Source organism: Oryctolagus cuniculus, chromosome 6, assembly GCF_964237555.1.
Source record: "Oryctolagus cuniculus chromosome 6, mOryCun1.1, whole genome shotgun sequence".
NCBI lineage: Eukaryota > Metazoa > Chordata > Mammalia > Lagomorpha > Leporidae > Oryctolagus > Oryctolagus cuniculus.
The window spans coordinates 27,927,212-27,944,082 of record NC_091437.1 but is presented as its reverse complement, the minus strand read 5'-3'; the positions used below and the strand labels follow the sequence as shown (position 1 = coordinate 27,944,082).

General features: G+C 43.3%; 1 protein-coding gene across 1 annotated transcript in view; it reads left to right on the top strand.

Moving 5' to 3' along the window:
• PFDN1 (prefoldin subunit 1) overlaps positions 1-16,871 on the top strand; it is a 67,084-nt gene that overhangs the window by 20,505 nt on the left and 29,708 nt on the right. The window contains exon 3 of the mRNA XM_002710251.5: positions 5,430-5,514. Coding sequence (XP_002710297.1) covers positions 5,430-5,514 — 85 coding nt within the window. The remainder of the gene's footprint in view (positions 1-5,429; positions 5,515-16,871) is intronic.

Below are 16,871 nucleotides of genomic sequence, written 5' to 3'. Positions count from 1 at the left end.
TTACCAATCGTAGACCCAGAACATGGCTTTGATAGAGGGTTCAAAAAGGATGCTAGCTTTGGATGGCCCCTTTGCCTCCTGTTTTAGATCCTGTTTCTTTAGAGTGGAAATGTTCAAGATCTCCAGGAATCCGTAAGAACTCTTAGAGTGAAAACCAATTTGCTGCTCTCTTAAAACCCTGAATTCCTACTTGGAGTTCTTTTGCGCCTTTGCGGAGTCCTTACATTCTGTTTGCTTAGCAAAATGTTGAAAATAATTTTTTTGTTTTGTTTTCAGTTAGAGTATCTACTCTGCATTATGTCAATAACAAAAGTCTCTTAAGTCACTGAGTATCCCACAATATGGCTGTGCCATAATTTTTAAATTGCTTCCTTGCTAAGAGATTTAGGTCATTTCTACTTTTTCTTTTGCTAAAAAATTATGAAATAAAAAAACATTTTGTTTGCACTCAGATCTTTGTGTACATGTACGAGTAGTCTCCATTACCAGTGGAGCCAGTCTCGCTTTTATTCAGTCTTTACTGTGTTATTTAATCTGTAGTTGCCATGAAGCTCCTTGCCATTAGGTTATATTTTCAGACATCCTGTAAAATTTCCCTCCCAAACCAAGTGCACTGTTGTAAGCATTTTGTTGTCTCTTCATAGCATATGTCTAGATAGTCATGCTTTGGAAATGTAATGGAAAGATAACATTGTCATTGATGGTGGGCTGTGTTTTGGGCAAGTGAATGATATTTTAAAAGTTATTTTCATTTTATTTGTGAGGGGGAGAGAGAGAGAAGGAAAGAAAAATAACTTCTATGCACTGGTTTACTCCCCCAAATGCCTGCAATATTCAGGGCTTGGCTGAAGCTGAGAGCCAGGAATTCCACTCAGGTCTCCCATGAGGTTGGTAGGGACCCAACTCATCTGCTGCCTTCCCAGGGTGCACATAATAGGAACCTAGATCAGAAGCAGAGCCAGGACTTCAGTCATGCGCTCTCTGATAGGGGATCCAGATGTCCCAAGCCTTATCTTAACCACCATGTCAGACTCCTAGTTCTGATCAATACACTTGATTCATGCTGAGTTATAAGAAAGTGCAAGTCATCTACCAGCCTGTATAATGATTTGTAACACAGCCTTTGAAATAATCAAGACCAAGGGGCCGGTGCTGTGGTGTCGTAAGTGCCTTCTGCTGTGGTGCCTTCATCCCCTATGGATATTGGTTCGAGTCCCAGATGCTCCACTTCTGATCCAGCTCCCTGCTAATGACCTGAGAAAGCAGTGGAAGATGGCCCAAGTCCTTGGACCCCTGCACCTATATGGGAGAGCCGCCAGAAGCTCCTCGCTCCTGCTCTGGATTGGCCCAGCTCCAGCCGTGGTGGCTATTTGGAGAGTGAAGCAACGGATGGAAGACATCTTTCTGTGTCTTTCCGTCTCATTGTCTGTAACTGCCTCTCAAATTAATAAAACTTAAAAAAAAAAGACCAAAAGCCATCAGAGATTTGGTTTTTTTAGGCAGCATAATTATTTGTAAATGAGGAAATGGAACAGCAGGTGACGAGTCCTTGAGCGTTGTTAGTGCAGGGCCACATGGCATTGACTTCCAACAAAATATAGGTCTTTTACAAAGCTGTGACTCTAATTCAGGTTGTATAGTTCTCAGTTTTTTTTTTTTTTTTTTTTTTTTTTTTTTTTTTTTAAATTTTTGACAGGCAGAGTGGACAGTGAGAGAGAGAGACAGAGAGAAAGGTCTTCCTTTGCCGTTGGTTCACCCTCCAATGGCCGCCGCGGCCGGCGCACCGCGCTGATCCGATGGCAGGAGCCAGGAGCCAGGTGCTTTTCCTGGTCTCCCATGGGGTGCAGGGCCCAAGCACCTGGGCCATCCTCCACTGCACTCCCTGGCCACAGCAGAGAGCTGGCCTGGAAGAGGGGCAACCGGGACAGAATCCGGAGCCCCGACCGGGACTAGAACCCGGTGTGCCGGCGCCGCAGGCGGAGGGTTAGCCTAGTGAGCCGCGGCGCCGGCAGTTCTCAGTATTATAAATGCCCTATCTCCATATCATTTGTCTCTTAAGAGAGTAGTTTCCCTCTTCAGGGTGTATTTTTCCTTTGTGGTACATTTTGAACTTCAGATTCTCTGACCTACCATTTGGCTTTCAATAAACAGCAACTTCTGAAGATTCTCTATGTTTGGAAACTGTACAAAGCATTTATTTATGATTTTTTTTTTTTTTTGACAGAGTAGACAGTGAGGGAGAGAGAGAGAGAGAAAGGTCTTCCTTTTACTGTTGGTTCACCCTCCAGTGGCCGCTGCAGCCAGCACACTGCACTGATCTGATGCCAGGAGCCAGGTGCTTCTCCTGGTCTCCCATGTGGGTGCAGCCCCCCCCCCCCCGAAAAAACTCATCATGTGTCCTTTCTCATTTGGTGATTATTTTTACTAGTAGATATGATTTTTTTAATGCTTGAAAGGCAGATGACTGAGGTGAAGGGGAGAGATTTTTCCATCTGATAGTTTACTCCCTGATCACCTGAAACAGCCAGGGCTAGACCAGGCCAAAGCCAGGAGCCCAGATCTGCCATGTGGATGGTAGAACCCCAAGCACTTGAGCTATCATCTGCTGTCTCTCAGGATGTATTAGGAGGAAGCTGCATCAGAAACAGAGTACAGGGCTGATGTTGTAGCATAGAGGGTAGAGCTACTACCTATGACTCTGGCATCCCATATGGATGCCAGTTTGTGTCCCGGCTGTTCCACCTCCAATCCAGCTCCTCACTGATGGTCTGGGAAAAATAGTGGAAGATGGCCCAAGTGCTTGGGCCCCTGCCACCCATGTGGGAGACTTGGAAGCAGCTCCTGGTTCTGGCTTTTTCCCAGCCGTGGCTGTTGTAGCTATCTGGGGAGTGAACCAGCAGATGGAAGATCTTTGTCTCTATATCTCTCCCTACATCTCTGTAATTTTGTCTTTTAGATGGATAGATACATAGATAGATAGTAACAAGGACTTGAACTGGCACTCCTTTATGGGAGGCAGGTGACCCTAGTGTTAGCTTAATCTGCTATGCCACAATACCCATTCCTAGATAAGGTGTTTTTTGAATTGAGGATGAAACCAAATTTTCAATAAATTTTGTGTTTGAATTTTGACTACTTTTTGAGGTGAGCATTGAAGTTTCCCTAATACTCATCTTTGTTTACAATTTCATGGCCTAGATGTCTTAGGCTTATAGTAATAGGTTGGCCTCTGGTGAAATCTCGTTGACTTTTGAGGTTGGCCTCGTCCAATATAGCTACCTCAGTGATGTGTGGCCATGGAAAAACATGTTTTTGTTGTTGAGTGTTCTTGCTTTCTAGTAATTTTATTTTCTGCTCAAGAGATTTAGTATCTGTTCAGATACTTTATTTTTAAAGGCCACATAAGTAATGACTTGACCTCTAATCTTAGCTTTGAAATTTTCCCAGACGCTAAGAAAGATGATGTCTGATGACCTTTTATTTGTGAATACTACTCATTGGCCAGCAATCAATGCTATTTAAAAATGTATATTTTGCTCTGCAAACAATGTCCTTGGCTAAAAGACTTTCTTAGCAAAACTGCACATAATTACATAATCTGGCAACTCTTGGACATTGTTTTGTAATATTTGCTGCATAGAATCACGGATACCTAATAGAATTCAGAACAAGTCTTCATCTCAAATACTAGCATGAGTTCTGAGAAAAATAGTATACAAAGCACAGCCTTATCTGAAATAGCTTTATTTTTTTTTTTGGGATCCAATAAGAACATTTTAGACATGAAGGATTCTGTAGTAAAAGACCCAGAATTAATCCTTGTTTTTCATGAATGTGGATTTTCTTTCCAGTAAATATATGAGTAAGGTTTCTACAAGAGATCAAGTTACTACTGAAGAATAAGGTTATCAGTTAAATTATCTGAGCTGGCCACATCAGAACATAAGCTTAATATTTAAGGAAAGTGGAAAAAATAGTAAAATGGAGTGAAAGAGAAGTTTATCAGATTGTATCATGTGTGACATGGTGTATTCATGAAGAAGGGAAAAAACAGCTTGCTCCCAAGTGTCAGGGCATAACTAGTTGCTCCATTTGATCTTTTTTTTTTTTTTTTTTTTTTTTTACAGAGTGGACAGTGAGAGAGACAGAGAAAGGTTTTCCTTTGCTGTTGGTTCACCCTCCAATGGCCGCCTCGGCCGGCGCGCTGCGGCCGGTGCACTGCGCTGATCCAATGGCAGGAGCCAGGTACTTATCCTGGTCTCCCATGGGGTGCAGGGCCCAAGGACTTGGGCCATCCTCCACTGCACTCCCTGGCCACAGCAGAGAGCTGGCCTGGAAGAGGGGCAACCGGGACAAAATCTGGCGCCATTTTGATCTGTTTTTACTTGTCTTTTGTCTGTAATAGCAGACTCTGTTGGTAAGAACCCACTGAGGGCTTGTTTTTGTGGGGTTAGCAGAAGAAACGGCATGTTGCTAACCTTGATATTCTCTTGTTTGGCTTTTTGTTAAGAGATCATGTTTAGTTCTTTGTTGCTGAACTCTTAGTGCAAAGAAAAGAAAAAAACCTGAACTGTATTCCTTAATTGAAATTTTAGCCTAGGTAGACAATCCTAAAAGAGATTTGAATAATGGAGGGTTTCTGTTTGTTCCAGTAGGAGAATGTTTCAGTTCACTTACTTGGGGCTATAAAAAAGTTTGTTCTTCCTCTTCCTGCAGCAAGAATTATGAACATAAAGTCACAAAACAGATTCAGTGTTAACTTCTAAAGCTTCCCTGTATTTGTACCCTCATCAGGATAAATAATATGCCTGAATGTAGGATGGAAAAAGTTGAATTTTCCACTCGTGCATTTTGAGTTTTTCAGAGGTATTATACACTCTGGAAATAATAATAAAAGATACCAGGGCTTATACAGTGCTTTTTGTGTGAGAAACTCATATAAACACTAATGCATTGATCCTAACACAGTACTTGATTGTGACTTTAAAAGGTCATGAGTTACTGCTGTTAAAAAAAAATAAAAGATGGAGGGAGGCTCCACTTTACAAATATTGTTTAAAAAATCAAGATAAAAATTGAATTAGATAACTAAAAATACAAATTATAGATTATTGCTTATATGTTGATTTTTCTCTTAGCGTGTGGTAGATTTTTATCTGTTTATTATTACCATTTCTTCTTTTATCCATGAATCTACTTGGAACTGATTTCCCTCTTTAAACAAAGTAGAATCTACTATTAAGTCTTTTTTCCTCCTCAGCCAAGAAGGCTTAAAGCTCCTTCTAATGTCTGAAATCTGTCATATTGACGTGACAGTGCATTTGGAGATCATCTTTTGTAGTTTTCTTAGTTTAACACGTGTGACACATAGCTATTGATTTTGATGTAGTTGTCTTGGGCTTAATTTTCAACTTTCTTGTGTTTTGCAGGTTTATTCTTCAATCCAAGGAGGTAATTCACAATCAGCTGTTAGAGAAACAGAAAATAGCAGAAGAAAAAATTAAAGAACTAGAAGTAAGTCTTAAGTGAAGTTTGGTGACTGTAGTCAACTTTTGAGGAAAAAGTGATAACCTCATTGTGCCATACTAAATGAAAATGTGTGTGTGCCAAGGTCTTGTCGTATTTTCACTTTGCCTGCTCATGTTAGAATGGTGACACAGTCACACTGCAGTGTCTAGGATGCCCTGTCCCCCACCTCCATCTTCCACAAAGGCATAGTCTGTAAAACTTGAGAGAGTTTTGAAGACAGTAGGATACAATTGGCCTGACTACATTTTCTCTGTTGCCTCTGAATGAGTGTGTCTGTGTTTATAAAACTGTAACGTCTGTGTAAACACTTCATGTGTATAGTGGAGTGGTGTATGGATAAGAGAATTGCAGTGATAGTAGGGAGTTGGGAGATAATGGAATAGTATCTCTTTTACACATTGTAATTCTTTCAGCCTAGATAAGATTCTGGACAGGGACTGAGTAGTAAACTACAATTAGTTATCTGGAGGATGGTGTTCCAGTGAGGAAAACAAGTTTTTAGCAAGAAAAAAGATATGTAAAGAGTGAGACTCTCGTCTTTAGAAAACTGGAGTGTATTATAATTTCTTAAACGTTGGGACCCTTGGTGGGATATTCTTCTCCAGCTTTAGTAAAAGGTTCATCCTGTATATAGAAAAAGTCAAGAAGTTGGTTATTATTCTTAGGACTAAGATTTCCCAGATGGGAGTGGATATGGTGACTTCATAGGTCACTTTATCTAATTTCTCTGAGTAGTATTTGACACAGTGGTTCAGAATCTGACTCAGCCCTCTGCTGTATTGGGGAGACACCCCTGTAGCCTCCTGGGGATATCTTGGGCACTGACTTGGCATGGCCTGGGAACATGTGGTATCTTAGATTATTTGCGCTTTTTTTTTTTTAATTTATTTAAAATGCAAATTGACAGAGATCTTCCATTCTCTGGTTTACTCCCTAAGTGTGCCCCTAGCAGCCAGAGCTGGGCTAGGATGAAGTGAGGACTCCTAGTGGGTAACAGTGGCCCAAGTACTTAAGCTGTCACCTGCCGGCTCCTGGAAGGTGAGCTTCAGCAGGAATCTGTAAGGGAGAGCAGAGCCAGGATTTGAACCTGAGGTGCTCTGTGATATAGGTGTCCCAAGGAATGGCTTAACTGCTATACCAAACACCTTCCCCATTCGTTGGTGTTGAACTACTGATAATTGAAACCTGATAATACATTTGTAGCTTAGAAAGATGTGTGGTAAAGAGAAAACCGAAAAGCAAATGAACTTAGTAAAGAAAAAATTTAGTCTGTGGTAACTGATTATTGTTGTGTCCGTTTTATGATTTTTATTATCTCAGCTGTTTTGAAGTAGTTTTACTCACAACAAAGCATTTTTTTTTTTTTAAGATTTATTTTTTATTTGAAAGGTGGAGTTACAGGGAGAGGGAGAGACAGGTTTTCCATCTGCTGGTCCATTCCCCACGTGTTTGGCAACAGTTGAGGCTGGGCCAGGCTAAAGCCAGGAGCCTCCTCTGGGTCTCCCGTGTGGGTACAGGGGCTCAAGCACTTGAGCCAAGCTCTGCTGCTTTCCCAGGCACATTAGCAGAGAGCTGGATTGGAAATGGAGTAGCCAGGTCTTGAACTGGTGCCTTTATGGGATGCCAGCGCTGCAGGCAGCAGCCTTACCCACTACACCGCAGCTACAGTCCTCACACAGATTTTTTTTTTTAAAAAGAGGAATTATGCTGTGTATTCTCTTTTCATCATTTGACAATTTATCTTTCTGCTCTAACATTATAAATCTAGTTTATATTTGATTTCTTATTTTCCATTTCTCTCATGATTGCAGGCTTCTATTACCAGTTAGACAGAAGTCCTATTCTGGTTATACACAAGTCCTATCTCTTCATTGATATTCTTGAATATCACCCTCACCTATATTTTCAACACTATCATCTACTATATACTCTATTTTCTGAAATAGTCTGTATTTTTCCATTGTCCAATTGTTAAAGTTTTGTTATCTCAGTCTGAAATGTATGCAGGTGCACACACCTACACTCACAGATGCACTCATTTACACACACGTTATTTGTAGTGTTTAGGTTTTCTGTGTTATTTACTGATTTTTCTTTTGCTTATGATAGTATCTTTCAGTTTCTCCTTAGTGTATTACTACAATTAAGATACCTGAGAGGAGTTAACTTCAAACAGAAAAGGTTTCATTTTCTTTTTTTTTTCTTCTTTCTTTCTTTTTTTTTTTTTTTTTTTTTTTTTTTTTTTGACAGGCAGAGTTAGAGAGAGAAAGGTCTTCCTTCCTTTGGTTCACTCCCCAAATGGGCGCTATGGCCGGCGCGCTGCGCTGATCCAAAGCCAGGAGCCAGGTGCCTTCCTCCTGGTCTCCCATGCGGGTGCAGGGCCCAAGCACTTGGGCCATCCTCCACTACCTTCCCGGGCCACAGCAGAGAGCTGGACTGGAAGAGGAGCAACTGGGATAGAACCGGCACCCCAACAAGGACTAGAACCTGGAGTGCCAGCGCCACAGGCAGAGGATTAGCCTAGTAAGCCATGGGGCCAGCCCAAAAGGTTTATTTTTCTTTCGGCTTTAGGAAGTTCACAACTGTACTCAGGAGGCTCCCTTTGTCTGGTGTCTGATGAGGGTGGTAGATGGCAGAATATGTGCAAGCCAGGAAGCAGAGAGCAGTGAGGCCCAACTTAACTTTATTTTATATTTTTAAATCATTTATTTGAAAGGCAGAGAGAGAGACAGACTGACAGAGTATCCATATGCTGGTTCACTCTCTCATGTCTGCAATAGACGGGGCTGGGCGAAGCCAAAGCTAGGGGTCCTCCAAGTACTTGAGCCATTACCTGCTACCTCCCATGGTGTAAATTAGCAGGAAACTAGAATCAGAAGTGGAATGGAACCAGGACCCAAACTGAAGCACAGATACTGTGCCAGATGTCCACGCCCAGGTCAGCTTTTTTAACCAACTCTTTCTCAAGAACCAGCTTCTGAAGGCTCATCCCGATGACCTAAAGATTTCCACTCGGTGCACCTGCCCGATGCTATAATTAGATCAAGTCTCCACCATTAGTCCATTCAACATTAACATTAATCCTTTATCATAAGACTTTAAGGACCAAGCTCTCAGTACACGGGCCTTTGAGAGACATCCAAACTGTTCTCCATATCTGGTTTTTAAAGTCTGTTCTCTGAGGGTGCAAGTGCTCATTATTACCATATACGCAGTTCAAAGTATGTGTTATATTTTGTTTTACATTTTTTAAGGAATTTCTTAGTTCTTTAAATAATAGCATCCCACTGACTTAGGTTTTCCATTGTTGCTGTTGGGAAGTCATTTGTCAGTCTAATTGTTCATTTGTCTTTGCTCTTTGGCTGCTTTGAATATTTTCTCTTTCATGCTTTTTTTGAATATGTGTTTAGGTATGGATTTGTACTTTTTTCTTACTCCTACTTTGGATTTATTGATTTTAGGAATCTGAAGATTAGTGTACTTACCAGTTTTGGAAAATTCTTATCTCTGAATATCACTTCTTCCCTATTTTTTTTTATTAATGATGTTTTCTTCTCAGATTTTTTCCTTACCTTTAAACTAGCTATTCTAACTGATTTTCCCATATACAGCCTTCCCCCTTCTAATTCTTTTAATCTGTTTAAGTTAAAATGACCTTTCTAAAACATAAAATTTGATCTTGTTACTCCCTTATGTAAAACCCATCACTGTTCCTAGGGTCAAGTTCATGATTTTTTAACATGCTGTGAAAACTGGTAATAAAGTGATTCCTGTTTTTTCTCTGATCTCCTTAATTGCATTGGCCTCTGGTACACTGTATATGCCAGCCATGCAGAAATATTCTCAGTTTTTTGGGCCGGTGCCGCGGCTCACTGGGCTGGTCCTCCACCTTGCGGCGCCGGCACACCGGGTTCTAGTCCCGGTCGGGGCGCCGGATTCTGTCCCGGTTGCCCCTCTTTCAGGCCAGCTCTCTGCTGTGGCCCGGGAGTTCAGTGGAGGATGGCCCAAGTGCTTGGGCCCTGCACCCCATGGGAGACCAGGAGAAGCACCTGGCTCCTGGCTCCTGCCATCGGATCAGCGCGGTGTGCCGGCGGCAGCGCGCCGGCCGAGGCGGCCATTGGAGAGTGAACCAATGGCAAAGGAAGACCTTTCTCTCTCTCTGTCTCTCACTGTCCACTCTGCCTGTCAAAAAAAAAAAAAAAAAAGAAATATTCTCAGTTTTTGGAACTTGCTGTGCTTTATTTGCTCCTACTAGATCTTTGAAAAGTAGATCCCTCCACCTGGGCACCTCCTCCTCTTGCTTTTACCAACTCCATTTACTAAGCCTAAAGATCTTACTACACAACTTACTCTCCTGACAAGAATTTTCTGATTGCTCAATCTTTTTTTTTTTTTTTCTTTTAATTTGTTTGAAAGGCAGAGTTATAGAGGGAGAGAGAAAGAGAGTTCTTTGATCTGTTGGTTCACTCTTCAAATGGCTGCAATGGCTGGAGCTGAGCCAGGCTGAAACCAGGAGCTAGAAACTTCATCCAGGTCTCCTACATGAGTAAAGGGGCCCAAGGACTTGGGGCATCTTCTGCTACTTTCTTAGATGCATTAGCAGGGAGCTGGGTCGGAAGTGGAGCATCTGGGTTTTGAACTGGTGCCCATGTAGGATGCTGGCACTGCAGATGGTGGGTTTAGCTGCTACACCACAGTGCTGGCCCTGTGATCCCTTTACTTTAAATTAGGTGTTTCTTCCTTATCCTCCCTGATTGCTCTGTGAACTTCTTAGTACAGTGTAGGGATTTAGGAATATAAACTATCACCACTTAAATCACAAGTATAGTTTCCTATTACTTGGCAAGCTTGATGCAAATCCAGAGTCGTAAATGGTTTATCCCAAAGCCATCCAATTGTTGCTTCTCCTCTCAAATCAACAGTCTCTTCTTCTTCTTCTTCTTCTTTTTTTTTTTTTTAAAGATTTATTATTTATTTGAAAGAGTTACACAGAAAGAGGGAGGGAGGGAGGTCTTCCATCCATTGGTTCACTCCCCAATTGGCCACAACAGCCAGAGCTGCGCCAATCTGAAGCCAGGAGCCAGGAGCTTCTTCCGGGTCTCCCACGTGGGTACAGGGGCCCAAGGACTTGGGCCATCTTCTGCTGCCTTCCCAGGCTACAGCAGAGAGCTGGATTGGAAGAGGAGCAGCTGGGAGATGAACCAGCGCTCATATGGGATGCTGGTGCCACAGGCAGAAGCTTAGTCCACTGCCACAACGCTGATTCCCATCATGCTGCTTTCTGTCCCCAGATACCTTGCAGTTAAGTATACAGGCATACTTTATACACAGCAGTGCAAAGGCCTGGTCATTTTCATTTAGAACATTTTTATCTCTGATAAGATTCTTTCTGGTCTGGGTCAGAGGACCAGTTTTTATCAAAGCTGTTACCTTGTTTTACTAATTTGACCCACTGTGTATGTCTCCCTAAGCCTTTCCAGTGGTCTATCTAGATAACCCTGTGGACAGGCCTTTTCCATGACATGGGTGCTGTATGACTCAGGTTCTCTGACCTGAGAGCTCATCTTCATTGCTGTTTCCTAAACTCCCTTTTCCCACCTCTGTTACTGTTTTTGTGTGTTTGTCCTCTCCAGAGGTCTGGTCTTTGGAAGTCCAAAGGTTACCTCAAATTTGTTTAGCTTTTGGTAGTCTGTCATGCTTGGCCGGTGTTGTTGACCAACCTAGAGGCCTCAGCTGCTGGCCGTTTTCTCTTTGAGGGCAGGAGTCAGACGCTACAACCCTACCACCATGTCCTCTTGATAGTGATAGTCCTTATTAGAAAAACAAAGACAAACACTGTCTTAACAGTGGGAAGATAATCACACTGTCTTTTTCTTCTTAAAACTCATCAAGGTTTCTTAAATTACTTTTTTTTTTTTTTTAATATAATTTAAGGCAAAGAGAGAACGAGATGTTTAAATGTCTCCTGACTTACTCCCCAAATGCCCACAACAGCTCTTCTGGGCCAGGCTGAAGCCAGGAGTCCAAAACTCCATCTAGGTCTCCCATATGAATGGGAGAGAACCAGGTACTTGGGCCATTATCTGCTGCCTTCCAGCCATATTAGCAGGAAATTGGATATGAAGCAGAGGCGCAGTTTGTTCCTAGGCCCTCCCGTGTGGGATGTGGGCATTCAAGCAGTGGCTTAATCTGCCTCCTTAACTTGCTGTACAACAGCCCTCACTCTTAATACCCTTATATTGGGTTGTTCTTCAGACCATAATCATTCCAGTGTTTTAATTTGGAATTATTTTTATAACAGACTCAGAATTGATAGTGTTACATAGGTTTTTCTCTTGGCTTTATAAAGGTGATGGAAGGGCCCATGTTGTGGGGTAGTGTGTAAAGCCCTTGCTTGTAGTGCCAGCATCCCGTATGGGCACTGGGTTGTGTCCCAGCTGCTCTACTTCTGATACAGCTCCCTGCTAATGGCCTGGGAAAAGCAGTGGAAGATGACCCAAGTGTTTGGGCCCTGCCATTCATGTGGGAGACTTTGAAGAATCTCCTGATGATCAGGTCCTAGGAGTGAATTCCACCATTTCATCCTAATGGTGGTTAGTAGACTAATGATGCTGATCCTATTCATGAGAAAATACCAAATGGTGGCCTACTATGACAACATAACTGTGTTGATTATGTCATTATTTGAGGAAATTTTTTATTTTTTAGATACTGACAATAGAGACAGAGACAAGCAGAACCACCATTTGGTAACTTACCCCTCAAATGCCTGCAATGGCCCGGGCCAGGCCGGGCCAGGCCAAAGCCAGGAGCTAGCTCAGCCTGGATCTTTAGGGTGGCTGATGGGGACCCAACTACCTAAGCCTTCACTGCTGCTTCCCAGAGTGCACATTAGCAGGAAGCTAGAATTTTAAACAGAGCTAGGCATTCTATTATGGGATGCAAGCATCTCAACCAGTGGCTTGATAACTTGATGAAATGTCTATTCCAGAAATAACATTTGAATGTGTGGTATATGTTGTTCTTAGAAGAGTACAAAGGCAAGATTTTTTGAGGTAAAAATAGAATGTTTTGAGATTTGGAATTATGGCATTTATAAGTCTCTTCTGTTTTTATAAAATTCATTAAAATTGTATAACATTGCTGCAAAGACAAAGTAGTACTCTTTTTTTTTTTTGACAAAATTCTGTTTTAAAGTTGATTTAAAACTATCAGTAGGTTGAAGAGGTCTTTATCTCTTTTTTTTTTTTTTTAAAGATTTTTATTTATTTATTTATTTGAGAGGTAGAGTTAAAGACAATGGGAGGGAGAGACAGAGAGAAAAGTCCTCCGTCTTCCTTCCGTTGGTTCACTCCCCAGGTGGCCACAATGGCTGGAGCTGGGTCAATCTGAAGCCAGGAGCCAGGAGCTTCTTCCGGGTCTCCCACATGGGTACAGAGGCCCAAGCACTTGGGCCATTTTCTACTGCTTTCCCAGGCCATAGCAGAGAGCTGGGTCGGAAGAGGGGCAGCTGGGACTAGAACCGGCGCCCTTATGGGATGCCTGTGCTGCAGGCAGAGGATTAGCCTTCTGCACCATGGCGCCGGCCCCTGTCTTTATCTTCTTAAAAGTGAAAAATATATCATATTTTTGCTCACTTTTTTGGACATAGGAAAGAATTCCTCTGGACCTCTTTTGTAGTTGGGGAAACTTAGATTTGGCCTTCAGGTGGACTGTGGTTCAGTTCATGACCTTATGAATCTCAGCTGTTGGGGATTTTTGAGCTACCTGAGCTTCCACTGAGTGATTTGTACACGTTTTGGTCATCGTTTCTTTGTGCCCTCTTCAGGAGGGACGCAGTTAAGGCTTCAGGCTCATCTGCCTTTGATCTCAAATCCTTGTTATATTTTAGGTACATGCATACATGTATACTGGTTAACCACCTTCCTTCTCTCATATTGCCAGCATGGTTACCCCTTTCTGGCTCCTGGCCTAGTGCCACTTCTGATGCAGTGTTGCAGTCTGAGGGTCATTGAGGTAGCTATCCAGTCCACGCTCTATGTAAAATCTCCCACAGAAATGACGTTTTGGTCAGATAGTGGCTATTGAGATACATAGAAAGAGTAGTTGTGCGAGAACTGGATAAGGAGGTGCCTGTGACACTCTGCAGGTGGTTTAATCCTGATGCTCTCAGAATATGTCTTGTAGAACTTCCCATCATTGAGGTGATTTTGTTGAGGGTCATTTCTTCTTCTTCTTCTTCTTCTTCTTCTTCTTTTTTTTTTTTTTTTTTTTTTTTGATTGAGTGGACAGAGAGAGAGAGAGAGAGACAGAGAGAAAGGTCTTTTTCCGTTGGTTCACCCCCCAATGGCTGCTGCGGCCGGTGCGCTGTGGTCAGCGTACTGCACTGATCCGAAGCCAGGTGCTTCTGCTGGTCTCCCACGCGGCTGCAGGGCCCAAGTACTTGGGCCATCCTCCACTGCCTTCCCGGGCCACAGCAGAGAGCTGGACTGGAAGAGGAGCAACTGGGACAGAATCTGGCACCCTGTCTGGGACTAGAACCTGGTGTGCTGGCGCCGCAGGCGGAGGATTAGCCTATTGAGCTGTGGTGTCGGCCCATTTTTTCTTTTTCTTTTTTTTTTAAATTTATTTGACATGTAGAGTTACAGACAGTGAGAGAGACAGAGAGAAAGGTCTTTCATCCCCAAAATGGCCGTTACAGCCAGAGCTACGCTGATCCGAAGCCAGGAGCTAGGTGCTTCCTCCTGGTCACCCACGTGGGTGCAGAGCCCAAGCATTTGGGCCATCCTCTACTGCCTTCCTGGGCCACAGCAGAGAGCTGGCCTGGAAGAGGAGCAACCAGAACTAGAACCCGGTGCCCACATGGGGTGCCGGCGCTGCAGGCGAAGTATTAACCTAATGCGCCACAGCGCCAGCCCTGAGGGTCATTTTTTCTATAGCACATGTGGCACTGGGCACTTGGATGAATGACTAGTTTCACCCTAAGAACTTTATTTTCTTTTTCTTTTTTCTTTTCTTTTTTTTTTTTTTTTAACACAGGCAGAGTGGACAGTGAGAGAGAGAGAGACAGAGAGAGAGGTCTTCCTTTGCCGTTGATTCACCCTCCAATGGCCGCCACGGCCGGTGTGCTGCGGCCAGCGCACCGCACTGATCCGAAGGCAGGAGCCAGGTGCTTCTCCTGGTCTCCCATGGGGTGCAGGGCCCAAGCACTTGGGCCATCCTCCACTGCCTTCCTGGGCCATAGCAGAGAGCTGGCCTGGAAGAGGGGCAACTGTGACAGAATCCGGCACCCCGACCGGGACTAGAACCCAGTTTGCCGGTGCCGCAAGGCGGAGGATTAGCCTAGTGAGCCACTGCGCCGGCCCCTAAGAACTTTATTTTTAAACTGGTACTGTTAGCTATGATGGGGGTCCCTCTTTGGAGGTGATGTGAATAGGATAGTCACTGATCTTCATCTGTTTTTTCAGTGGAGATGAGGGCAGATGAGAACAAAGCCAGTGATACAGTGTTTTCTAAACATTGGACAAGAAGTGTGTCCACTGGTTCGTTTGCTCACATAGTTCAAAGTTTAGAATCCTTCAAAAATTACTTCTTTATTTCAGAGTGAATATAGAAATGTTGTTAACTACATGAGGGTACTTCAAAATGATCCAGGAAAATGGAATTAAAAGATAATTTATTATGTTGTAAAACATTTGTGAAAATCATGAGTTTTTTTAATAATGCACATTTTCCATGAAATTTTTGAAGATTCTCATATATAGCTTAATAATTATAGAGTAAGCACCTATAACAGTTATCCAGGCTAATAAATCAAATATTGGCAAAGCAACAACTGCCCTCCCCTCCTCCTGACTCCCCACATTGTTTCCCACTCCTTGATCATAGTCCCATCCTTGCCTGCCGCCTCCCTGTACTACCCTAACTTTTGTGGCAATTATTTCCTTTAATATTTATTTATTTATTTATTCTTTTATTTGAAAGGCAGAGAGACAGAAATACAGAGATCTTCCTTTAGCTAGGTCATTCGTCAAATGCTTGCGACAACAGGGCCAAACTAGGCTGGAACTAGGAGCATGGGAACTTCGTCCTATTCTCCATATGGGTGTCAGAGATCCAGTACTGGGCCATCACCCACTGTCTCCAGGGTGCACGTTAGTGGGAAGCTGGGATCAGGAATGGAAGCACAACTTCAGCTGAAGCACTCCGATATGGAATGTAGGCATCCCACGTGGTATCTTAATCTCTGTGCCAGATGCTTACTTCCTGTTTCCATATGGGCACTGGTTTGAGTTCCAGCTGCGGCATTTCCAGTGCAGCTGCCTGCTAATGCCCCTGGAAAAGCAATGGAAGATGGCCTGAGTACTTGGGCCCCGGTACCCACATGGAGACCAGAAAGAAGCTGCTGGCTCCTGGCTTCAAATTGACCCAGCTCCAGCTGCTGTGGCTATTTGGGAAGTTAAAGGAGTGGATGGAAGATCTCTCTAACTCTGCCTTTGGAAAAAAATAAATGATCTATCTAGATTAACTGTTGTACTTCTATGTAATCAGAAACCGTATAGCAGTGAAAATGAACAAATCACCCTATTAGATAATGGGTGTACTTCACAAACGCATTTGGACAAAAGCAGCAAGATAAAAAAGATAAAACAAGTGGGGCCAGCACTGTAGTGCATTCCCCATAGTCTGTTGTTGCTATTTTAAAATTTCATCTTAAAATTATGTATTCCTGGCCGGCGCCACGGCTCAATAGGCTAATTCTCTGTCTTGTGGCGCCGGCAAACCGGGTTCTAGTCCCGGTCAGGGTGCCAGATTCTGTCCCGGTTGCCCCTCTTCCAGGCCAGCTCTCTGCTGTGGCCCGGGAAGGCAGTGGAGGATGGCCCAAGTGCTTGGGCCCTGCACCCCATGGGAGACCAGGAGAAGCACCTGGCTCCTGCCATCAGATCAGCGCCAGCTGTGGCGGCCATTGGAGGGTGAACCAACGGCAAAGGAAGACCTTTCTCTCTCTCTCACTGTCCACTCTGCCTGTCCAAAAAAAAAAAAAATTATGTATTCCTTTGAGAGGCAGAGTGGGGGGCTTCCCCAGTTTTCTGGTTCACTTCCCAAATAGCCACAACAGCCAGGATGAAGCCAGGACCACAATACATGTCTTTTACATGGGTGGCAGGAACCCAGTCACTGGAGCCATTCCTGCTGCCTCCTAAGATCTGCATTAGCAGGAAGTGGAATCAGAATCCAGAGCAAGGAATCCAACTCAGGCACTCTGATATGGGACATGGGTGTCTTAACTGATCTCTTCATCACTAGTCTAAATGCCTGCCCCAATTTTTATTTTTTAATAA